The sequence below is a fragment of the Camelus ferus genome, chromosome 28 (assembly GCF_009834535.1).
Source record: "Camelus ferus isolate YT-003-E chromosome 28, BCGSAC_Cfer_1.0, whole genome shotgun sequence".
NCBI classification, from domain to species: Eukaryota; Metazoa; Chordata; class Mammalia; order Artiodactyla; family Camelidae; genus Camelus; species Camelus ferus.
The window spans coordinates 5,133,767-5,159,690 of record NC_045723.1 but is presented as its reverse complement, the minus strand read 5'-3'; the positions used below and the strand labels follow the sequence as shown (position 1 = coordinate 5,159,690).

Genomic DNA, 25,924 nt, shown 5'->3' with positions numbered 1-25,924 from the left:
GGCTCAGCTCCTTCCCCTGGAGGCCAAGCAGGGGAGAGACCAGGGCGCTGGTACCACAGGTCACGCTCTTTCGCTCTCTGCCCATCACTTCACCGCCTAGTGGTCGGCCCACTTTCAGACCACACTGGTGAGCAACAATGGCGCTGGATGACGGCTAGAAGCAGGAATGCTATGCCCTGGGGCATTTGTGTAGTGTTGTTCCAGACACATTCCTAGAAACCAGTCGTCTGAAAACAGAACATATGGGGAGGGAGGGAAACAACACCAGGCTGAGATTACTGAGAAACTGAAATGGCTCCTTCCCCAGGGATAAGTGGCATTTAGATGGTCTGGGTCCTTTCACGATGAATCAAGTTCATGTACTGGTCTACATAACATCCCAATTACAAGGAGGCCGAAGGGAAGCCGAAGTCCCTGCCAACCCACCCACGGGAAGACTGTTGTTCTCATCAGGAGCAAAGCACCTTTTTCTCCCTCTTGATAGACACAGCAGAAAAGGATGCTTTTATGCCAACAAGGTCATGCTTCCAGTTTTCTTCCCCAAGACACTATGGTCAAGTCAGTGAACTGACAAACCTTTTCTTCTTTGGTGGAAACAGCCTGTGTTCTGTGCATTAAAACTACGCAAGGAATTCATAACAAGCGGATGTGGCTGGAGGGTTTTAAAAAATTATTTTTTTTCCAATTAGAAAATTTATAAATGTTCATTGTGGAAAAACAGAAGAGTACAAAAAAAGTGTCAATAAACAAAGAAACATTATCTGTAAGCTACCACACAGAGAAAAACTTACTAAATTTTTAAATATGTTTAATATATCTCTCTCCAGATAGATTTTCCATAGGACTGTTCTGCATATAAGCAAGGAACATTTCTCTTTTCCAACATGAAGGAAACGCCAAGGGTCAGGATGGACTCCTCTCTGGTTGTACAGAAAAGAATGAGCACAGGAGGGCTTCTGGGTGGAAATTTGGAAGAGTTAATTTTCTAAAAAAAATACAAATGAACTTATTTACAAACCAGAAATAGACTCACAGACATAGAAAACAAAATTATAGTTACCAAAGGGGAAGGGACAGGGGAGGAATAAATGAGGAGTATGGGATTAACAGATACACACTATTATATATAAAGTAGATAAACAATAAGGTCCTACTGTACAGCACAGGGAACTATATTCAATATCTTATAATAACCTATAATGGAAAAGAATCTGAAAACGAATATATGTAAAAGAATTTTTTAAAATCATAGATAAAAGATAAAAAGAGAATATATATGTATAGCTGAAGCACTTTGTTATGTTTCACTTGAAACTAACACACTATTGTAAATCAACTAAAGTTAAATAAAAACAACAATAACCAAAAACAAACCCACATCTGTTGCTGTGTCTTCACTGTCTCTGTACAGGACTCCAAGCACCCCGTCACCCAAGCCAGAGTCTGGGAGCCCTGACTTGTCTTCCCACTCACGTCCTGTGTGGGATGAGTTCCATCAGCTCGTTCTCTAAGTTTACTTTCAACCTCCCCTGCCGCTTCTCTCGCCTGGACCTGCCAATGGCTACCTTAGCAGTTTCCTGGCTTCTGTTCTAGTCGCCTTAGATGCATCTCTACCCAGCACAACACGCACATCCAGCCACCACATCCCTCTTCTTAAACCTGTTTATTGTGCTTGGAACACAAACCCCGCCGCCTGCACAGCCTCAGGGCTACAAGAGCTGACCCCTGTGTCTCTCTCTCCCCCTGGCCTCGCTCACTCTCAGCTCACACGCTGTTCCAGCAACAAGGTTCTATATTTTGTTTTCCTTTCCCCAAACATGCTTTCCCTACCTCAGGGCCTTTGCACATGTTACTCCCTCTTCCTGGAATGGCATCCTCCCTAAGCCGCCCACTAGTCATTATTGTCATGTGGCTAGATCCTGTTCAACCCTTCCGTCTCTGCCTCTGAGAGGCCCTCAGCTGCCCCATCACCCCATGGTATTTATTCCCAGCCCTTGTTAGAGCCCATCAAGGCACCGACCACAAATGTTGATTTGTTTACCTTTGTATCCGGTGACCTGTCTTGCCTCCACCTTGGAGGGTGAGCCCGGCAAGGTCGGGCAGTGTCTGTTGGATTTGGAATCGAATCCCTAACACAATGCTTTGTGCATTGCTGGTGCCCAGTGAAAATTAGTTGAATGAATGAATGAATGAAGGTTTTTTTAAAAAGGGGAGGGTGGGGAAGACTGGCAAAAACGATTCTTTTTCCCCAGCATGGCAGTAAGGGACCAGGGGTTTATTTCTCTCACGTTGTTTTTTGGTTACCCATGTTGTCAAAGGGACAAGGCCTGTGGCTGTGGTTCCCCCATTTCTGGAAGCTTCAGATCTTAAAAGCATGCCCTTCTGAGTAAGAAGAGAAAAGGGAACTCATCCAGGAACCCAAATGGCCGCTTTCCATTGTGGAGTTCCGGAGCCCACGTCTGCCCACCGCGTTTTTAATGGTGTGATGATGTGTCATTTCCTTTCAGGCCAAGTTGGGTTCATCACCTTCTTTCTAAGCAGCTGACTGGATGTGGGAGGAGAGGCAGTTATTAAAGCCCTGCTGAATTGTTCACTGACGCTGACAGTCTGGGTCTTGAAAGAAATTCCCTGAAGGTCAGAAGATGATTTTCCCCCTGTGGTCACACACGCGGTGACCAGACTGCTGATAAGGCAATGAAGTGGACACGCAGCAGAACGTAGTCCCAATGGTCCCTATTTCTCCCTCTTGACAGGCTTGGGTGGTACCCCTCGGAGGCTCTTGCTGGAGACAGCGTGCATTAATCAAGTAAATTCCTGCTGAGAACAGAAGTGTCAGCGCGGGCACCGCCCACTCACCTGGGGGGAGGTCATGTCCAGTGGCTGGCTGGGCATCTTGGTCGTGACACAGGCATTTTGATTCTATCACCACCAAAGGGTGAACCCCACACCCGGTTTATACTTAAATCGTAAGATGAAAAATACCCATCTAAGCTCTCAGGGCGGACTGGCCACCACCTCGCTCCCTGAGGCAGTTCTTCTTGGGTGTCTAGACACTAAATGTGGTCCTTGTAGAAGTTCAGGGTGGGCTGCACCAAGCCATCCTCTGTCCTGCAGGTCAGGGAAGGACAAACGGCCAGGAAGGAGGCAGAGGGAGAGGGGGAGACCAAGAACACACAGCAAATCTGGAAAGAGCTGGAAAGTTCGAGGTGGTGAATGAACATCACGTTGGACCATGGGAAAGGCCAGGAGACTTGCTGGCCACACGTGGCAGTGGTCCTGCAGGGACATCTCGGGAAAAGGGCCTGCTCGGTGAGACTAGGTGCCCTGATCGTTGTAAGGGCTGGCTTGGCCTTCCCAAAACATCAGTGCGGGTGGAGGTGAGCATGTCCAGCATGTCTTACCTGGCCTGGGCGGCGCACACCCAGTCAGGACATGCCCTACTGCTGGCTGGCGGCTGGCAGCCCTTCTGATTGGTTAGGGCCCGAATGCATCTGCTCTTCAAAATGTCCAATATCCTTTCTGCTTCCGACAGTGGTAAGAACCAGTGAAGTGATATTTCTCAAAATTTAGTTAACGTTAGAATCATATTAAAAAGGCAGATTTTTCCCAGGTCCCTTCCTTGAAGACCTCACCCAACCTGGGAGGCCTGTTGAGGCCTTAGAGCCTGTGTGTTATAAGCTTTCTGGGTGACTCTGGAGCCACAAAGGTTTGGGAACCACAGCACACAAGCTATGATAGAGGAGGCTCTGTTTTCCATTAAGGAGTTCCTGCTGCAAGGAGGTGAGGGACTAACACATAACTAATGGGTGCAAGTTCAAGAGAGCAGCTGGCAGACGTACCCAGGATTGTCTGGGAAGGTGTCCTAGTCAAGCTGCTAGATGGCGCTGGGCTGCAGAAGATGCTTCAGATCCCCACTTTACCAAACAATGTGTCTCTTCGCTCAAGTCATTTCTTATAACTACATTCCTGAGCCTCTGGTGTATCTTACCTTCCTGTCTAAACACACAGTCTCTCAGCTCTCTTTTTCTGCAAACTCATCTTTTCTTTTTTCTTTTTTTGGTTAATCCCAAACTAATTTACTCCTCCCCCTGCTTTCCCCTTTAGTAACCATAAGTTTGTTCTCTATGTCTGTGAGTCTGTTTCTGTTTTGTAAATAAGTTCATTTGTAACTTTTTTTTTAGATTCCACATTTAAACGGTATCATATAATATTTGTCTTTCTCTGTCTGGCTTACTCCACCTAGTATGATCATCTTTTAGGTCAATGCATGTTACAGCAAATTGCATTATTTCATTCTTTTTTATGGCTGAGTAATATTCCATTGTAAACATATACTACAACTTCTTTATCTAGTCATCTGTTGATGGGCACCTAGGTTGCTTCCGTGTCTTGGCTACTGTAGAAAGTGCTGCTCTGAACATTGGGGTGCATGAATCTTTTCAAATTAGGGTTTTTGTCTTTTCTGGATATATGCCCAGGAGTGGGATCACTGGATCAGATGGTAACTCTATTTTAAGTTTTAGTTTTCATCTTTTCACTTACACTGTATGATGCTCACTGTAAATGTATATCCCCACCGAGGGCTGAATATTTGGATAATACTTGAGCCAGCAAGGAAAAACTGCACATGGGTAAGATGTACTCTGCCCCTGGCACTGCTGGGGGAGTGTGGGCTGGTACAGCCCTTGTGAAGAGCAGCATGGTGGGGCCTGGTCCAAAGGAAGGGAGTGTGCAACCAACTGCCCTCCAACTCCAACCCCAGACAGATGACCCACAGACAAATAGAGGGGATCAGAAGACACTGTCAGCACTGTCTGTGGTGGTGGGGAGTAGGCTGCCACCTGGGTGTCCCTGACAGGGGCACGGACAGGTGAGATGCAGGTGCACCTCATGGAAAATGGTGTGGTCATCAGACGCATCCACATGCTCCGAGAGAGAGAAACCAACTGGGGTCTGTAACTCAATCTGTAAGTTAAAATACCTACATCCAAAGCAAGGACAATGAAACGTCGTTGTGTTCCCACCTCTGCTGCTGTAGTTTAACACACACATGTGCTTAACCTGGATGGAGAGCTTTCAGGGACAAGGGTAAATCCGGATACTGGCGTTTCCCCCATGTGTTTGCGTGTTACTTGGCTTGATTTCCTGGCTGGTTCCCGGATAGGTCTGAGAGCTGGTACCTGTCATCCTTTGAACCACTGTCCTTCCCAACAGGTAGGAAACGGAAGTCTAGGTCCATGAATGTGGTTCCAGTTGCTCTGTGCTTCTCATGTCAAGCCACACTGTCTTTAGAAATGGCATATTTTCTGATCTTCCTTAATGTTTTCAAGTTATTTCTTCATTCAAAGTCCTCTCCATGCTGCTCTTCACAACTGACCAGTTTATAGACTGTTTGCATTTTCCCCTTCTACGCTTGGGCTAAAATCATGGACCATCTGCCCCAGCAGCCGTCTTAGGAATCCTGTTTTGAAAATGACTGGTATCCGTGATGTTCTGACCACAGACGTTTGAAATGCTGACAAATTATGCGTGCCAAGTCTGATTTTCCTCTTTATCAAGAAAGTACTGTTTTCAAGCTTAGCACAGAGAGGAGGAGCCTTTTCATGTCTCCGTCTCATCCCAATGGTTTCTCCTGGAGCCTGTCTACACCAAGTCCCAGGGCAGTCACAAAGGACACTTGAGAAATTTCCTCAACCCTGCAGGTCACCAACAGCCTCACAAACAAACCGCAGCCCCAGAACAAAGCAGCCCAGACAAGGAAAGTTTCCCCGCAACACCTCCTCTGGTCCCTCCCCTAACTCGCAGGAGGCTTCTTGCCCCCACATTGGTAAGAACAGAGTGAGAGGTGGAGGAACGCAAACTCTGGGGTCAGATTGTCTGGAGTGAATCAGCTCAGCCTGCCCCCTGGCTGTGTGGCCTTAGGCAAGTTCCTTCACCTCTCTGTGCCTCAATCTCCCCAGGTGCCAAATATGACTAAACTGTTGGGAGAGTTTAAAGATGGTTTATGCAGATGGAGCCCAGCCCAGGCCTGGCTTGGAGGTCATCAGACACACTGCCCCACCATTCTGCAGATGGAGGGATGGTGGCGAAATTGGGCAGAAGATGTCCCAGAGAATGACCCTTCCCATCCAGCAAGCCCCTGGGAAGACGGACCGTACCTCTACAGCGGGGCTGCTCCCCGGTCCAGGTGCCGTTGGGAAGACACACCACGCTGCTGGGCCCAACCAGCCGGAAGCCGGGGTTGCAGGTAAAATGGACTTCGTGATCCACTAAGTACTTGCTCCCAAACTTTTTGCCGTCCGGAGGGGCGCTCAGAGCAGGACAGGAGGCTGTAAGGAGAAAAGGGAAGCCCACGGCCATTTAGACATCACTCTGGATTACCAGGTGTCTCTCCTTTAGCGCCCGGGCTATGCACTGGGCTGGACATTTGAAACGCTATGTGTCATAGAATCCTCAAAGCACTCTTGGGCACAGGTCACGTATGCCCGCTTGGTGAAGGACGAGGAGATAGCGGCTCAGAGACACTGAGTGTCATGTGCAGGGCCCGGCAGCCTGGGAGGGTCGGAGCTGGGACCCCGCAGGGCCCACCCACTCGCTCTGCCCTCTCAGAGCCCCAGCCGCCCGGGGTTTCCTTGGTTCTCCTGAGCCGCCCGACCTCCAGGCCGTGGCTTTTGCCCTTCTCTGTGCGTGGAACGTTCTTTCCCCAGAAATTCCTGTCTTTGGCTGCTTCTCTCTGTTCAGGTCTTGACTCGAATGGCCAGCACCTCCCAGCGTGCTATCTGACTACCGTGCTTAGCTAAACCGCCCCCGTGAGCTCACTTTGCTTCCTTCTAGCATCTGTAACCGTGGGAGTTATCTCACTGACGTGTTTGGAGGCAGTCTTCTCCCTCAGAATGCAGTTCTGGAGGGCGAGGACCACGCCCGGCCTCCAGTCACTCCTGCATCCCGGCACCAGCCCAGTGCCTGGGACCTGGTGAGTGCACACTTAATAATTCTTGACCAAATGAACAAATGAAAAATGGTTTCTTGAGTTCTTACTATGTGCCTGACACTATATTAGGAATTGGAGGTAATTAGTGAACAAAACAGACAAAACCTGGCTCTCAGGAAGCCCCCTTTCTAGCAAGGGAGTCCCTGGATAGGCAAAGTCCACAAGCAAATGGCAGAGTGTGACAAGAAGTGACAAGTGTCACGTAGAAAAGAAAGTAGGGCATAGTGCTGGGGATGCTAGAGAAGGGGCACGATGTGGATATGGAGGTCAGGGGAGGCCTCGTTGGGACAGAGCTGAAGAAGGTGAAGGTACCGCTGTGCAGGAATCCAGGGATGGCAGAGGGACTGAGCAGGTGCAAAGGCCCTGAGGTGGGAGTGTGCCTGGCAGGTCTGAGGAGTGTCCAGGAGACCACTGTGGCTGCAGTGGAGTGGATGAGCTGGACAATAGTTGGGGATGACATCAGAGAGGCAACTGGGGGCTGGAGAGAGCAATGTCACAGGGCATCTCAAAGAAAAGCCAGGGCAACTTGCTCGCTGACCTGCAGGCTCACAGCATCACTCTGGCTGTGGCTTGAGTGCAGTGTCCGATGTGAGAGGGGACAGACAGGGGAGCAGGCCAGGGGCAGGATGAAGGCGGCTCAGCCCAGGGTTGGAATGTGGAGCTGGGAGAGATGGCTGGAACCCTGGCTGTGCTGCGGGGGCAGAACCAACTGGACTTGCTGAAGGATCTGTGGGCTGGAGAGAGGAGAGAACCTCCCCGTTCCTCCTGTCCCTGGCGCTGAGTGCCACGTGTGGTCCAGGCTTGCCTAAAGGGGGTGAGCCTGAGTGGGGACAGGTTGGGTTTGGATTTAGCTGAGCTGGGACTTCAGAGTCACTTCTACCAGGTTTTAAAGTAAGTTCTGAGTGTCTTTGTAAAAACACTCTCAGGGTTTTAGACAGATGAAAATGAAGCTGTTGCTTCAACTGAGCAGGTTGTAGTGCGTGACAGACTCGCCCAGCATCCACCATGTGGGGAGCCTCTGCCTACACGTTGCTCCGGGGGCAGCGGGCAGGCGCCAGCCCACCCCTGAGGACTCTCAGGGCCCTTTGGCTCCTGGGGAGCATCTGACCATGGCTGTCACCCTCCTTTAGTAAACCTCCAAATTGGCACCAAGTGGTGATGCCCGTGCAAGCGGGAAGCCAGTGTGAGCCCACATCCCAGTGCTTGGGCGCTCCCAACTAACCGCCTCAGTTCCTGCAGGTACATGACTTTATAGTTCTTTAAAAAAATCTATTGCAGGGGGAGGGTATAGCTCAATGGTAGAGTGCATGCCTAGCATGCACAGGGTCCTGGGTTCAATTCCCAGTATCTCCATTAAAAATAAATAAATAAATAAACCTAAATCCTACCCCCCCCCCCATTTAAAAAACATTAAAATATCTACAGCTGCACTGTGTGGAAAAGGATGTAAAATGCTCTGAGGGAAAGGAGTAGGGTCTCTTTGGAGAAGAGAAATCTTTAAAATCCTCAAAAAAGAAAACTGACCTGCTGGAGCAACTCGCAGGTAAGTGGTACCTGAATGGACGGAGCTGTACCTGGCACACAGCCCGACAGCTGTCAGTGGACTTCATGAATGGATACAGATTAATTAGAAATCAATCTGCAGGCACTTCCCCAAATGGGAGCTAAAGGCCCCTATGGGGTGGAAGGACGTGCCCCTTGGCCGGTCCGTTTCATCCCAATCACATCCTAGGTGCGTCTATGGGGCTACTGGGAAGCTGCCCGCACCTTCCCGAAGGAGGATACAGTCTAAGAATGAGCTCAGCAGTGACGCCATCCTGGCGATTTGGGAACCTGAGCGGAATGAGGCTGCCGGGATGAGCTCTATAGCTGGTGGCTTGTGTGGCTCTCAGGAAAGAAAGGCTGGGGAGGGAGATACTTAGAGTGCAAGCCAGAAAGAGGAAGGCCCAGGATTCTCTAGGACTAGAAACTGTTCTTCCTGACTCCCAGAAAATGCCCTTAAAAAAAAAAAAAGGAAAAGATAATTTTCCTAGTACCTGTAGTTTCATCTGGGGCAAGCTCCTGGCTTCCCCACCACCCCGACCCCGGGCACAGGTGTGGCACCGTCCTCCCCTTTTGTGGGGTCCTGACAGCTCCCTGCCCCCATGCCCAACACACCGGAGAGACAGAAAGCATGGTGGCAGTTCTTCAAATGCAGAATTGGCCACTTTCAACAATCTTGCGTGGTTCAGGGTAGAAAAACCCTGAAGCTGGTGATGAGAGGCTTAGTAATTCAACAACAGCTACCTTTCTGTCTATACTCCCGGACAGAGACCTCTAATGTGCATGGGGCGGTTGTAGAAATTATCTCCTGCAGGTTCTCCTTTGAAACCCCCAGGAGCATGATCCCATGAAAATAGAAAAGATCGGTGCAGGTGACCCTCCAGCAGAAAACAAAACTCACCGGAGCTGGGACCCACCACCGCTAACTCACATCTCTCGGACTCAGTTTCCCCATCTGCAGCAGAAAGGAAGGATGCCCTGCCTGTCTCTCAGAGCCTGGCTGTGACGAGCCCCACCAAAAGCCGGGGCCTCACGGTGCCTTGGGAAGTGTGCCGAGTTTGGCGGGCAAGTTCTGCACCCGTGGAGCCAAGGAAAACAGGAGCCGACTCTGGATTTGCCACCACGGTCTCGGAAAAGGTAGGAAATCCAACTCAGGAAACTTCATCTCACACCACAAAGAAGGCCCTTGATAAATGTCTTAAGTAAGTAAATGACAGCAGATATTCCATAGGCTCCTGATTTAGAACATATGACCCTCCCAACCCGACCCCCGTCACCCTGAGGGGAGGCCAGGGGAAGTCCAGTCGCCCATGTCCAGGCCTTGATGGTGTGGGAGCCGTTACTGAGACAGCAGGACAACACCCAGTGTCTGTCAGAGTCCTACTCTCAGGGGAAGGGGTCTGGGGGGCCCACTGTAACTTCACCAGACAAAACGGGACTTGCCCTCAGCAGCCCCTCCCTCCCACCCCACTGGCACTCATAGGGGACGCATGGGGGAGGACCAGTTTCCATGCTGGGAAAATGGAAGCCAGTGTTGGTTGGTGAGCTGTACCAGGCGGGCCACGCTGGCGCGGGACATGGCTGGCGGGGAGGGCGTGTGTAGATGGGAACGTTCTGTGCTTTCCATTCAGTTTAGCTGCGAACTTAAAACTGCTCTAAAAAATAGTCTACCCAATTAAAAACAAAAATGGAGTCAACCAGGGTCTACCTGGGTGGGGACAGGGAAGGGAGAAGCAGCTCGTACCCTGAACATGGTGCCTTTCGACAATTCTCCGGAGATGCTACTTAGGTGTGAGAGTGGCCGAGCCTGGAATGGACAGGTCTCCCAGGAAGCAGGCGACACTCAGATGAGGGGCAGAGAGCTGGCCAGTGCCTTCTCAGCACACACACCTGGGCCCCCTACCATCCAGCCCCAGACAGAAGGCGGGGCAGGGGAGGGCCCGGGAATCCATCCACCGTGAGCCTCAGCCAGGCGGGGGAGATGGGGACTGGGAGCAGCCCTGGGGCCCGGGGTGGTGACTTGGGGACCCACCTGAGGGCGCATCGGGGCCCGCTCTGCTCACGGAGCTCTGCAGCGCGGCCAGCCGGCTCTTCATGTGACGGACGCCCTCAGCGAAGCGCGTCTCCTGGCCCTTCAGCAGCTGCTGCAGCTGGCGGATGGCCGTGAGGAGCTGCTGTTTGCTGAGACAGTTCTGGGAAGAGAAGAAAATCACCACCACCACCCGCGTGGGGGCTGGGTCAGTCCCACCCTTCACTCCAGGCTTCCAGACGTCACCAGGACCCCAGGGCGAAACGCCCTGAGACACGCTGAGCACAACGTACAAGTGGCCCCACCAGGCATCCCTCCATCTGTCGGGCTAGGTCACCAATGGGGGGCCCCAAGTGCACAGAATGGAGCCCAGTGCGCCCCTCAACAGAAACAAAGCGCCCACCTGCAGAGCAAAGGGCAGGAGGGATGACCCCGAATGACTGTGTGGCTGAACGCAATGTGCTTTATGTCAGGTGTCTTCCTCCAGAGACGCCGCTAACTCTTCACTCTCAGCTAATGCTCTGAAATCTGGGCCTCGGGGAACCTTTTCTTTCTTTCTCCCTTGGACATTTTTAACAGCAGATGGATGATAAAACATATAAAACAGCCAAAACAGGAAGGCCCAATGGTTCTGATGCTTTAAAAAATGTAACAGGGCAAATAAGAAAAAAAAAATTCTATAATAGAGTTAAAGAAGCATTCCATAAAAGTCAATGTTGAGTTCTGATGATATTTTGAAAAGCTTAAAAAAACAGAAAAAGGAGATGTGCTTATCATGATAAAGACTATTTAACCTAAAGCAACACCCATCATCACGCTTAGTGATAAAAATCTCAAGATTTCTAATGTCAAGGGCTTTCAGGAGCCAGGACATGGTCAGGAGGAAAGCAGGAGTGAAGACAGGGCAGTGATGGGACCTTGGCCTTGGCTCACGTGGGCGCTGGCATTACCCCACCCGCCTCTAACCTGACTCGTTATTACCTGCACAGAACAAAGGGGAACACGGAAGACAAGGATGGTTCTCTCTCGGGACAGGCTGATGGATCATGTTTTACTTTATTTTTTTATACTTGGATTTTTTTCTACAATGATTATTAGTTTTATAATTTAAAAAAAAATGTCCAAAAGGCAGGAGGCAGCTAGGGGGCACGTGGCCTCTGTAGCCTGGGTGGCTTCCAGCCTGGCCAGCGGAGCGCTGCCTCGGCGGTGGAAACAGAGCCGCGGCCGCCCTCCCAGGGAGCCTGCCAGGCCGCTGCACCTTGGAGATTTCACCAAACAGATGACTCACTGGCCTGGTTCAATGGATGCTTTTGACCAAGCTGAATCCCCAGTTGCCCCTGGAACTCGTTAATCCATGGGGGCTCCTTGGCTTCCACCCTAACCAGCGCCTGACTGGGCCTGGCCCCAGATGCAGTTGCTGGGAAGGGAAGGTTTGTTTGTTCTTTCCTCCTCCCCCATCATGGTCCTTCCCACGCAGGTTCTGGGCACCTGGGCAGTGACCTCCTGCAGCCCCTACCTGCCCAGCACCGCCCGGCCCTCCCACCCAGGCCTGATTTCCCACACCCACCTCCCCTCCCTTAAGGAAAAAAAAAGGGCTGCTTTCAGAGATGGCTTCATGCCTACGTGGGATTTACATTTGTGACTTTCCTCACAGTTTCTTGGCTACTTCCAAGAGGACCACTGGCTGGAAGCAACCTTGGGAAGGAGGCCTGGGATGGTCTCCATTTCACAAAACAAGATACAGAGGCTGAAAGTCAAGTGACTTGTCCCACATCATGTGGCTTATGAGCAGTAGAGCCAGGCTGGGGACCTGCCGACTCCCGCCCCAGCATCCCTGCAAAGCGGTCCGTGCCCCAGTGGCTGTCTTATGCCCTGTCTCCTTCTGCACATACTCCTGTGTGGCGAATGGTCTTATTGGCTGATTTGCATTAGGGATTGATAACTCTAACCCAAGCAAAACATCCCAGAGGCGTGGATTTCTGACTCCTGTGCAGATTTCAGGTTGGGGCGCATGGGCAATGGAGACAGGAAGTGGGGAGGGGGCGGACAAAACACCCCCACACTGAGCCAGGTGGCAGCTGCGTCCCATCTCTACAGGGCAGCCAGGGGGTGACAGCTGGGAGAGGGCAGTCCCAGGGGACACGGAGGGGCTAAGTTGTGAAGTGGGGGACCAGAGATCAGTGCCAGGACCTTTGCCAGGAACCTGGGGGTAGTGATGTGTGGCTCCAGTAAGTGCAGAAAGAAGGGCAACAGGAGTGGACGGAAAGGGGTCTGGGTTCCCCTTGGCGTCTTGAATGCCACTGCTCCCGGGTCCAGGCACACTGTCCTCTGCTTGTCGCCAGACTGCCCACGAGCCCTTCCTGCCGCCCACACCGCAGACAGCAGGCAGATGAGCTCTCCCGAAGCGCTCATCACAGGCGTACTCATCTCGCCAGTCACAATGAAAAAACCTTCAAGACCAAGCACGCTAAGGCCACATCCAGGAGGAGACAGAGGGGAGGGTCGTGGGCAGACTTGCTGAGGGATGGTTGGAATGCCCTCGCCATCCCTGCTTCCAACCTCGCCAGGATGATGCTAACAGAACAAAATGTTAGAAGATCCTCATAAGCCTAGAACTAAACCCATGCATACGTGGTCAACTAATTTATGACAGAGGAGCCAAGAATATACAATGGCAAAAGGCCAGTCTCCTCAATAAATTGTGCTGGAAAAAACTGGACAGTAACATGCGAAAGGATGAAACTGGACCCCTGTTTTACACCATTCACAGAATCCACTCAAATTAGATTAAAGGCTTGAATATAAGTCCTGAAACCATAAAACTCCTAGAAGAAGACATAGGCAGCTCTCTGATATCAGTCTTGGTGATGATTTTTTAAAAAAAATTTGACACCAAAAGCAAAAATAAACAAGTGGCACTAAAGCAAAACAAAAAGGTTCTATACAGTCAAGGAAAACATGAGCAAAATGAAAAGGCAACCTGCAGAATGGGAGAAAATATTTGCAAATCATTATCTGATGAAGGGTTAGTGTCCAAAATATATAAAGAACTCATACAACTCAATAGCAAAAAAAAAAAAAAAAAAATCAGATTTAAAAATGGGCAGAGGATCTGAATAGAGAGTTTTTCCAAAGAAGATGTTCCAAAGATGGCCAACAGGGACATGAAAGGGCGCTCAGCATCACTAACCATCAGGGAAATACAAATCAAAACAATAATGATAAATCACACCTGTCAGAATGGCTACGATCGAAAAGACAAGAAATAACGTGTTGGCGAGGGTGTGGATAACAGGGAGCCCTCCTGCACTGTTAGAGGGAAGGTGAATTGGTGCAGCCACTGCAGAAAGCAGTATGGAGTTTACTCAAAAAATTAAAAGTAAAACTACCCTATGATCCAGCAATTCCACTTCAAGGTCCACATCCAAAGGAAACAATATCATATCTTGAAAAGACATATGCACCCCCGTGCTCACTGCAGCATTATTTTCAATAGCCAAGACATGGAAACAACCTAAGTGTCTGCTGATGGATGAATAGAAAAAGAGTATGTGGAAAAAGTCATAAAAAGGAATGAGATCCTGCCCTCTGTGATAATGTGGATGGACCTTGAGGACAACGTGCTAAGTGACGGAAGTCAGACAGAGAAAGACAGACACTGTATGATCTCAATGATATGTGGAATCTGAAAAAAAACGGAGCTCACAGACAGAGAGAAGAGCTTGGTGGTTGCCAGAGGCAGGGGGTGGAGGGTGAGGGAAATGGGTGAAGGGAGTCAAAAAGTCAAAACATCCAGTTATAAGGTAAGTAAGTGCTGGGGATGTTGTGTACAGCATGGTGACTATGGTTAATAATACTGTATCACATATATAAAAGTTACTAAGAGAGTAAAAGTTCACATCTGGAGAAAAAAAAGTGCAACGATGTGAGGTGAAAGATGTTAACTGGACTTACTGGGGTGATCATCTCACGATGTATACGTATGTCAGATCATTATGTTGTACACCTTGGACAAATACAACGCTATTACACATTTACCTTCTATTATATAATTGTATCTCAGGAAAACAAGGGGGGATAAAATTCACAAGGGGAAAGGCAAAGGAAGATCCTTGTCTCCTTGGTAAGCCAGCATGATCGGGGCCAAGGTGTTAAGACAATGGGAAAAACTACTGCCTTTCAACACAAGGTTTGAGGGTCTGTGCGGCAGCTGATGGGAACGGGGCAGTTCCTTCATCCCAAAGGGCTAGAAACAGAGAGTCCCCAGGAGCCACGCTCAGAACTCGTCCCCGTAGCGGACTTTAGCACAGACAGAACTGAGTTCATTTTTGTTTTAAATGGATGTCCTGGGGATTGAACCCAGACCCCCATGCATGCTAAGCATGTGCTCTACCACTGAGCTAGACCCTCCCCAACCCACCCCACCGTTGACCCTCATTTTTAATATTTTTCTCCAAGAGAGCCCTTCAAATGCTGTAAGTTTGCATCCTTTCAGTACCTGTCTCCACACCTGGGCTTACGGCATCGACAATCAATAATGAAAATTAGTTTCCGTTTCTTTGAGTTAGTAACTAATTTCTAATGGAACCAAGAAAAGACATTCAGTGACACGCTCCCATTCCTGAGGAGAAAAAGATCCAAGATGTACCATTCCTGGTATCAAAGGGATGGACACTGCACTGCACGCAACAGCAGGGGCAGGGTTTGCAGAGATGTGAAGCAGACAGAGAAGCAGCAGCAGCGGTCACCCCAGCCAGCTCCTCCCGAGCGGCAGTGCAGGTGGCACACAGGGCTCTGGAACACAAGGGACAGCGCCAAGGGGCAGGTGGGAGGGCGCTGGGTCTAAGGCTCCGAGGAGCACGGAGGCCACCCCACCCCATCTCCAGGGAAAGCCTTGTCCATCTTCCCTCCGACCCATCCCCTCATAATGTTCACTAGTGGGTCTAGAGGGGATGCCGAGCTTACAACACTCCTCTTCCTCTGAGACCAAGCAGCTCCCAAGACACCTGCTGTCCCCACAAAGATGGTATGTGTCCCCCCACCCTAGCTCGCCCCATCCGTGTGCCAGAACCCGGTAGGTGGACCCCTCCCACCCCATCTAGGCCTCCTTGCTGTCGGGGCTCCGTTTATAAATGCAGCCCAGCTCTCAGGGTACCAAGGGACCTAGCGTGAGGGGGCACAAGAGTGGGGTCCCTGAGGCTCTGTTCTCACGTGACCTGGCTCTCCCTGGTCATCCTCACAGCGATGGTCTTGGCACAGTGACTATTTCTGAGTGCCACGCCGGTGACAGTAGAGCCCCAGAACCCTCCTGGTGGCCACGGATGACCCCTCGGACCTCAGAAGAGCCGTCTCTCGCTGGTTCCTTGGAAGCCGCAGCTATGCGGCATGTCAGCATTTTGTTAATGGGAACACAGATGTTTTGATGGCTTTAGGTCTATGAAAGGACGGAGCACGCTTGCCAAATGGGTGCCTCCTAGCCAAGACTTGAGGCCCTCTGCATCTGAGTCATGGAGAATCTGGGCATGTTTTTTCTCCAAAAGATTTTTTTTTTTTAATTTTAGACCAGATCAGACACAGTTATAACTCCCTCAGCTTCTCTCATCCCAGTGACCTCAACCCAGCATAGAAGAGGAAAGAAAGGTCGCTTCTAGGGGAGGTGAGAGAATTTTGCTTAGGGGAGTTGCCCAAGGCCCTCATCTTAGTCAAGCATCTCCAGAGAAATAGAACCACTGGGAACCAATTGTATATGTACACACCCTGGAGAGAGAGAGGAGAGAGACTTCTTTTTAGAAATTGGCCCATGCAACGTGGGGGCTGGAGACCCAGGGAAGAGTCGGGGTTGTAGCTGGAGTCCAGAGGCCACCGGGAGGCAGAGCCCTCCTTCTCTGAGGACCTCAGTCTTCTGGACGAGTCCCACTCACATTATGGAGGAAACTCTGCTACCTATGGAGGAAAATCACAGTCTACCATTTAATGCTAATCACATCTAAAAACTACCTTCACAGCAGCATCAAGACTGGAGTTTCACCAAATACCTGGGTGTCGTGGCCTAGCCAAGTGGACACATACTGTTGGACATCACAGCCCTCCAGCTCTTTGAGCATTCAGGGCATTTTGGGTTCTTACAATGCTGGCTGCCCATAATTCTATATTTTCACCTCAGTCCAAGTCTTGTCTGTTTTTTAAAACAGCCACAGGAACAATGACAACAGAGGGTGTGGAGAGCCGGCGCTGCCACCATTCTTCACACTAACTGGTCAGACGCTCACGGCAGCCCAGGGATGCGGGCGCCGTGATGACACCACATTATAGGTGATGGAGCCAAGGAGTCACATGGTGACACATCTAGGATTTAAACCCCAGCAGGCCTCCTCCAGACCCTCACGTGACCAGATGGCGGGGCCCACTTTAGAGAGGGGTCCACAGAGAACCCCGAGGTGCCCTCCTCTGCCCATCTCCCAACTCCTCCCCTTTTACAGCACCCCCTTGACAGCCACCTCTGCTCACTTCTCTCCTGGCCCCTCTGCATGCCTGAGGGTGGAAAACAAGTTAGAGACAACGTGAAATCCTCATCACTGAGGACAGGCTCTGAGTTCACCCAAGATGTTCTTACGAACGAACCAACAAACAGATGAACGAGGCGTGAAGAAGGACGGAAGTGTGAGGCCAGGACCGTTTCACTCAACATACTGTCCAAACCCACCGTGCTCTTTTAGCCAGCCTTCCAGTTGCCACATTTGCCTGCATACTTGGTTGTACTTTTAACTGCATCACTTTGCCTCCAGCAAATATCTCCCCTAATGCCCAGTGCAGTGGGGAGCTCCGTACACACACACACACACAACCAGCCACAATCCCCTCTGGAGCCCACCTCGTACTGGACCTGTCCCCTCACCTCTCTCCACTTCTTAGGGTCCTCCTAGCTGTAGAAATAGGGCATGTTTTGCTTACTTCTTTCAGGGATTTGACCCAATATGAGTATAGAAGGCAAAAATTGAGAAAATAAAGAGGGAAAAAGGAGGAAAAGGAAGTTTCATATATTATATCTTCTCATTCATTCATTTTTTGTTTATTTGACTTTTCTTCTTTTTATATTACATCTGTTTATTTCAGGATAATAGACACACAACATTCTGTTAGTTTCAGGTGTGCAACAGAAGGGTGCCATCATTCATTCATGTATTCATCCTTCCACAAATATTTACCAAATGCCCTACTTCGCACCAGGCACTGCTGTGGGAAACAACCTTCTTTATCTCACTTCATCCTTCCTGCAGCCCTACTAGGCAGGCATAATCATCTCCATTTCACAGCTGGGGGCGCAGGGCATCCTGTTGGTACGCGGTGGGGTTGCCTTACCCACCCACTGGGAAAGCACATTCTGCCTCTTTCTTCAGCCCGGGGGCACCAGGATGAGGGGCTCAGGGGAGGCCCCAGCTTGCCAGTGGACTCTTTCAGTCCCCAGCTGTCCCCTCAACACACACACCCCGGCCCTTCCCTGGGCTGTTGATTGCTTTAGCGTGCAGGACACGCGGTGTGCACATTCACACGTGCACCCAGACTCCCGGCCGACCGGAGAAACCAGTGCACTGCCTCCTTTCCCTGCTGGCCACATACACCTGCTGCCCAACGTCCCTGGAGCCAGAAACTGCCCCAGTACAGCAAAGGAGTCCCCATCATTCTGTGTAATCAGGGCCGTCCTTGACAGGACTTGGAAAGAGTCCCGCTCCTGAAGGTGCCCAGGGGAAAGGTGGAGGCTGCTGGAGAAAGCAGGAGAGGCCAAGACAGCCTCCTGGTCACCATCCTCAGCCTGACCCCACCCCTTCATCTGGACACCATGCCTGCGGGGAGCAAACCCCTGGGTCACTGCTGAGGCAGGTCTGCAGCCACAGCCACCTCTCCCTCCCCACACCCACACCATCTGTGAGGAGGCTCGGCCGGTCCTCCCATCCAGAGGAAGGTCTGTTTTCCCATCTCCGGATATGGGCTGGTCTTGTGACTTAATCTGGCCAACAGAATGCACTGGAAGCGATATACCAGTTCCAAGGCTGGCTCTGGATTAACCACATTGTCTAGTTTCTGTATCTGATGTTTTGACATCTGGGGCTGACTTGGCACAGACTGTCCCTCTCGGAGACTAGCAAATTCCTAGAGGCAGCAAACTGCTAACATCTTCCCTGCCCGTGCCCAGCACACCTTTGAGATGCAAACCAACCAGCCTAGAGCCCACCTCCCTGCTTACCTGGTTCCTACACTTGGGAGATACTAACACCCCGCTCCCAACCGGCACCCCCTTCTCACCCCAACAGCCCAGGGTCCGGCATCACAGAACTAGGGACAGCCCTATACTGCCACCCAGCTAAAGTTATTCAAACTAGCCAACCTAACCTGTTAGTCCCCTTATCTTGTCTTTCCCATTCCACCCCCTCAAAACCCCCAGTAAAGGCTTTCCCGAAGTTTCCCTCCCTCTCTCTCTGCCTGCTGTTCTCTCTGTGACCCCACTCTTGGCAGGTCACGCCCCCTTCTCACAGGAACTGTCACACTCTTTCCCATGGCAGTGTCTCCTGATCTGTTGGCCTCATCACACCTGGATGAAACCAAAATCCCAGCCTCATTTTAGAACAGCATCTCAAGAAGTCTTGAGCATCCTGCTAGTCCCGCCCTTGCCACTTACTACCAGGTGCAAAGCCCAGGCCAGCCTCCTGGAGGGTGAGAGGCTGCGTGGAGCAGAGCCTGGACCCTCCACCCACCAGCCCCGGCTAACCTGGCCACTGCCCACAAACAGGAGCCCAGTCCAGAAAAGCTGAGCCCGGGGCAGGTGAGCAGGACAGCCCAGCTGAGCCCCGCTCCAACTGCCAGCCTGGTCGGCCAACCCCAGAACCAGAGCAGCTCTTTCAAAATCAAATGCAGGGCCCTTGTCTGGTCTGTTCCCGGCGCCCGGGCCATTGCAGGCACCAAATGTTTTACGAAATACCCCATTTTAGATCTGGATGATTCACATGTTCCTGGAGCTTCTGCTCACCTCCGTGTGTCCGTATACTACAGGGGCTGGGGTATAAAAATCCCTGCTGCCGGGCTGGCAAATGCTCCAGGTGCTGTGAGCAGGGCAGAGAGCCCCGCTAAGCCATGGTATCTTTTCCTGCCGAGCTCTAAAGTGAGTAACACTCTGTCTCAACCTGGACTCGGGGCGGTCCCGGGTTCGCCATCCCACTCGGCAGCTGAGCTGAAGTCGACACTGGGAAGGAACAAGCGTGGGTTTCCTTATTTCCATTCTTCATCTCATTTGTTCTCAGACCAGGGAATAGGTCTTGAACTCTCCCCACCTCCTCCCCACCCCCAACTCAGTGAGTGGACAGGGGCATCTTACCCCCCGCCTCACTCCTTCCTCTGGTTCTGCTCCCAATACGAGGATTCAGCTGCCACTCTCTTGGGCACATCAGGCTCCCCGTTAACAGCGAGGGGATAAAGGTGCTACCGTTGATGGCTTTCAAGTTTAAGCATCGAGAAACGGTAATATCTCCAGTAGGAAAGTGATTCGGGAAGGCCTAGGGATAGCAGATTAAAACATCATTTTCCCGAGAATGTGTTCAAAAAAACAAAAGGAGTAAGCCAAGAAAGAGGAGGACATATGATCTAGAAAACGTAAACTCCAGTTCAGGCCAGAGTCCCTGGGTAGCCGCAGGGCCATGAGCCCAGAGAAGGTCAGCAGAACTGGGGTCCAGGGGAAAGCAGCCCGGCAGAGTGTGGAATCGGAAAGAGCTTTTGGAGACAACCGTGCTTATGTAGAGGACAGACTGGGGCAAAAGAGAAAAAGCCTGAGGAGAAGCAAAAAGTTACACAAGAAAGGAAAGTAATCATAGTAGACTATTTGGCTCTGCAGTGAACAATGGAACAAAGTATTCATCTGTCATTACAGGAGATCAATTGTTAAGAAATGCGGAGTCATTTCCAGGGCATTTAAAAGCGGTTGCCTCAAGAGAGACTATGGACCAATTTCTTGAAAGCCACAAACTACCAAAAAATCACCCAGAGAAAAAAGGCTACCCTGAAGAGTGCAGTGTCTGTCAAAGAAATGGAATTCATAGTTTAAAAATGTTTCAGAAAAGAAATCTCCAAGCCTCCATGGTTTCATTGGTAAATTCTACCAAACTTGCACAAGGAACCACCTCTATGCAGTCTCTTCCAGGAAAGAGAAGGGAAGGGAACAACTCACTTTAGGATGGCAGCCCTACGCTGCTAACAAAACCCAAGCAAAGACAGTAGAAGAAATGTCCAGACCACTGTGTGTGTCGACAGTGCACCAGGAGGTCCATTTTTTTCATCTTTGCAGCCCATTTGATCTGTGCTAAAACTATTCAACTCCACGACTGTGGTCCAAAAAGCAGCTATAGATGACCTGTGAGTGAGTCAGTGTGGCCAGGTTTGACCCGCAGTGGGCTCACGGGCCATCGTTTGGCTGACCCATGTTAGTTATCAGTACCTCTCATGAACACAGATGTAAGAACTCTCACAAAATATTAGCAAGTGGAACCTGGAAATACAGGCGATGGATAAGACACCACAGTCAATTAGGGTTTATCTGGGAATACAAGGCTGGTTTCCAAATTAGAAAATCAATCAAAGGCATCCACTTTAATGACAGGCGGCAGAAAAACCACAGGATCATATCAACTGAGGCAAAAACAGCATGTGATAAAAGTCAGCATCCATTTATAATAAGCACGCTATCAAATTATGACTAGGAGAAAACCTTAACCTGAAAAATGGCATCTACAAAAACCTACAGCCTCGCATCCCCCTTAACGTTAAAAAACGGAATGCTCTCTTCCTAAGTTCTAGAACAAGGCAAGGATGTCCTCTCTCTTACTCAACATGGTACTAGAAGATTTAGTAAGAGTAACAAAGCTAAATAAGTAAATAAATGGCACATAGACTAGAAAGGGAGAAATAAAATCGCCCCTATTCACAGGTGACATGATTGTTTATATAAAAAATCTGAGGGAATCTACAAAAAAAAATTCCCTGTAACTAATAAATGAGTTCCACCAGGACACAGGATACTATGTCAACATAGATAGACAAGTCCATTGAACTTCCATATACTAGGAAGATAGCATTGAAAATGAAAATTTGAAAACACCAGTACCATTTAAAATAGCTCCATTTAAAATGAAATACTTAGACATAAATCTAACAAAGCACGTTTAAGTTCAAAACTTAAAAATGTTGATGAAAGAAATTAAGGAAGATCTAAATAAATGGAAAGACATCTGTTTTCACAGATTGGAAGACTTGATATTGTTATGATGCCAATTTGCCCCAATTGATCAACAGATTTAATGAGATGCCAATCAAAATTCCAGTAGGATTTTTTGTATACGTAGACAAGCTGATTCTAAAATTTTAATGGAAAGACAAGCTATAACAACCAAAACAATTTTGAAAAAGGATAATAAAATCTTAAAATCGACTCTTTTAACTCTTACTATAAAATTGTAGTAATCAAGATTGTGTGTTACTGCAGAAATAAACCCATACGACGCGCTGATTATTGACAAAGTTGCTGAGACAATTCAAAGGCAAGTCCACAGTCTTTTCAACAAATGGTGTTGGAACATTTGGATATCTACATGCAAAAAGTGATCCGTAACATAAACTTCACACTTTATACAAAAATTAACTCAAAATGGATTACAGATCAAAATGCAAAAATGCAAAACTACAAAACTTTCAGAAGAAAACATACAAAAACATTTTTATGACCTGGTGTCAGACAAAGAGTTCTTAGACTCGACACCAAAAACATTGATCAATTGGACTTCATCAAAATTTAAAACCTTTGCTCTGGGAAAGACACCATTAAGACAAGCTGCAGACAGGGAGAAAATATTTGCAAGTCACACATCCAGAAAAGGATTTGTATTTAGAATATATAAAGAATACTCAAAACTTAACCATAAGAATGCAAACCACCCATTTTGAAAATGGGCAGGCCCGAACAGACACTTCACCCAATAAACTATTCATATGACAAATGAGCACATGAAAAGATGCCAATGTGATTAGTCATTAGAGAAATGGAAATTAAAACCACAATGAGATACCATTACCTATTATTAGAGTGGCTTAGAAAAAACCAAACACCCCTGATAGCATTAAGAGCTAGTGAGGACACAAAGAAACCAGATCTTTCATATGTTGCTGGTGTGAATGTAAAATGATATAACAGGATACAGTTTGGCTGTTTCTTACAAAGTTAAAGACACATTTACCATATGATCCAGCAATCCCACTCCTGGATATTTACCCAAGAGAAGTGAGTATTTACATTCACACAAAAAGCTGTAGGGGAATGTTTATAGCAGCTCTGGCCATAATCGCCAAAAACTGGAACTGACACCATGGGTGTCGTTCAGTTCAGTGGCTGAATGGATAAGCAAACTGTGCTATGTCCACACAGTGGAATACTACCGAGCAATAAGAAGGAACTGTGCCTCTCCAGAACAACACGGAAGAATCTTAAATGCATTCCACTAAGTTAAAGAAGCCAGAGTCAAAAGTCCATGAGCTTTTGGCTTCCATTTATATGATATTGTGAAGAAGAAAAACCTATAATGATGAAGAACAGATGGGTGTTGCCAGGGGCTGGAGTGGGCAGAGGGTGTGACTACAAAGTGCATCACGACGTTGGTTTGGGGTGGTGGCACAGTTCTGTCTCCTGACAGTGATGTTGCCCACATCTAGGACATAGTTCTATGGTTAAAATCATGGAAATGTACACCAAAAATCTTTTTTTTTTTTCATTAAACTGTGAAAAGCCGTGTATCAAATGGGAGTAGACAGCCAAAAGAATGACTCTCTAATGGTGGAATTTGGAACCCACTGACATCTGATCACAAGGAGAGGTTTTGGGGAGAGAAAGACCTTCTGAAACACCATAGCACCCCCACCCCACAGGCGAGGAGGAGGCCACGAGCCATCGTTGGGGGAAGAGGGTGAGGCATGGGGTTTTGTTAAATGTCCTCTTTCTTGCCTCCCCAACAAGGCTATTTCTCCCCCTGGGGGAAGGCCACATAGTGGGCAGTAGTGCTAAAGAAGGGCCCCTGCTTGCGGGATCCTCACACTGCTCCACCTCCCCTCCTTCCCCACGAGTACTTGCTTTCCAACAGCAGGTCATCGCAAACTTGCGAAGTGAGTCAGGACAGATGTGTTGACAAGAGGGACACAAATGAAAAGCCAGGCAGGGACTCGGGGTGAGAGTCCCCCAACCACGGAGGACTTTGGGTGAAGAACAGTTTCACTAGAATTCTTAAACCAACTTCTCTGGAGAATCCCTTCTGCTCCCTTTCCCCCTCACAGAGCCAGTGAGGCAGGTGCTCCTGCAGGTAAAGAAACCATGGTTTCGAGGATACATATTGTGAGATGGCCTGGAAGGGCAGGGCAGGGACTGGACCCAGGTCTCTCTGGGGAACAGAGCCTGGGAGAGCACACTGCCCGGCCTCTGCAGCCGCCGCACACATCTGAGAACTGCCAAGGTCTCACCAGGTAACCCTGAGAGACAGCGATAGCCTCCACCTGCCAAGAGCAAGGAATGGCAGGATAGAGGCCCCCTTCTGGAACGTCCTATCCACCCCATCCCCTCTGCTGGGGCTTAGGGATGCTCCCACCTGTGCTTCTGGCTTTGGGCTCCTGGCCTGAGGTTTTGCTTTGTAATCTGCAAAGTGGGTGGGAGACCCCACTGCTCAGCTGGCTGGGTTCACTGTGGCCCCAGACTAGGCCTCTGTGGCCTGGTGGCTGAGTGACTTCCTGCAGTGGCAACTGACCGCCTAATGCACTAACGTGGTCCATGTCTGGTCTGAGCTGAGTTCTCCCTGCCTGGAATCCCCTCCTGCACCCCAGGGGCTTCTGGGTGGCCACGGATGTGCTGTTAGGTTCAGGCATTGAGTCCATGGGTGAGAGTCTGTGGGGAAAGGGGAAAAGGCTTGGAGCCTAAGGAGAGAAACTAAATTTACTCCCTCCTTCCTGTCTCTGTGACCTTGAGTAAGTCACAGTCTCCCTGGCCCTCAGCTCCCTCATCTGCAAAATGGGGATGACAACCATTCCCAACTCACAGGGCTGCTCTGAGGATTAAGAGCCTGGAAGATGATTAGCAAAGAAGGCGCCCTCCTCAGGCGCTCGGCGGGGCTCTCCCTCCGCCTGCCGTTACTGCTACTGCTGTGGGCGGTATTGTTGGGCTGGCTGCCTCGCAGCCCACAGGACGCGCCCGTCACAGAGGGAAGGCTCTCCAGTTTCCAGGGCCAGTCTGGTGACAGCCGGCTCTGAATTCGACAATTCCTGTTTCACCTTCGGAAGAGAAGCATTTTTATCTGCATTCTCATCTTAATTTTAATCATCACTTCTCACTGGTTGATGTAAAAGTGAATCTGGTCAGGTAAATAAATCCAGAGGGACTCCAACAAACCCAAACGGCAGGGAGAGAAAAACTAAACAGCAAGCTGCCTGTAAATGTGGGAAAGAAACGCAGTCCCAGATCTAAGGCCCCACAGGCTCTGGGTAAGGCTGCTTCGGAAACCTCCCGGCCCCCCTCTGCCTGGGAAGCGCTGCTAAGAAAAGTCCTGCGCGTCTCAAAGTTGGTAGTGATAAGAAGCATATTTCAGTTCGAAATGTCAGTGTTGAAAGTTGGAGAGAGGGGACGTTCTCTACCCTAATGGGTGAGCAGGAGCTCTCCTGGAGACTCAGGGAAGACCGACGTCTCCTAAATCCCAGGGACAATCTTTCTGTCACCCACGGTTCTCACGCGGAGCCCTCTTCCCCGGCGGAGCGAGGCTTCCGCACAAACTACTCGGCGAGATCAGCCCGGGTCCTCCCAGGCGCCCGGCCCGCGATGCATCAGATGACAGATGGGGGAATCTCACGCCTCTCTCTGAAAACTGAATCCCGGCCCAAGCATCGCTCCAAGCCCCCAGCCCAGGCATTCCAGTGGAATGTGGCAAGCCCAGGTCCTCCGGCCTTGGCGTGGCCACCCCTGCAAGCGGGACAGGGGAGGGGCGGGAGGGACACTGACCTGGGAAGCCCGCGATTCGGGGCAGGCGAGGAAAAGCAGCAGAAGGAAGAGCGCGCGGGGACAGTTGGGCACCATCTTGCCAATCGGAACCTTTCTGCTTGGGAAGGGGAAACAACTTTGTCTGCCTTCCCTGCCGAGTCTGTCCCCGCCGACGCCGCAGCCGGCCGTGCAGGGAGCGGGCTCCGCGCGGCCCGGAGCGGCCCAGGCAGGGAGAGGGGCGGGAGTCCCGGAGCGCCCGGCCCGCCGCGCTCGGGAGGCGCAGTTCCGGGTTCAGGTGCGCCGCGCGCCGACCTGGAGC

General features: G+C 50.0%; 1 protein-coding gene across 1 annotated transcript in view; it reads right to left on the bottom strand.

Moving 5' to 3' along the window:
• FBLN7 (fibulin 7) overlaps positions 1-25,701 on the bottom strand; it is a 35,167-nt gene extending 9,466 nt beyond the window's left edge. The window contains exons 1-3 of the mRNA XM_032469526.1: positions 25,627-25,701; positions 10,566-10,725; positions 6,159-6,329 (exon numbers count right to left, since the gene is read on the bottom strand). Coding sequence (XP_032325417.1) covers positions 6,159-6,329; positions 10,566-10,725; positions 25,627-25,701 — 406 coding nt within the window. The remainder of the gene's footprint in view (positions 1-6,158; positions 6,330-10,565; positions 10,726-25,626) is intronic.
• Positions 25,702-25,924: the final 223 nt, after the last annotated feature.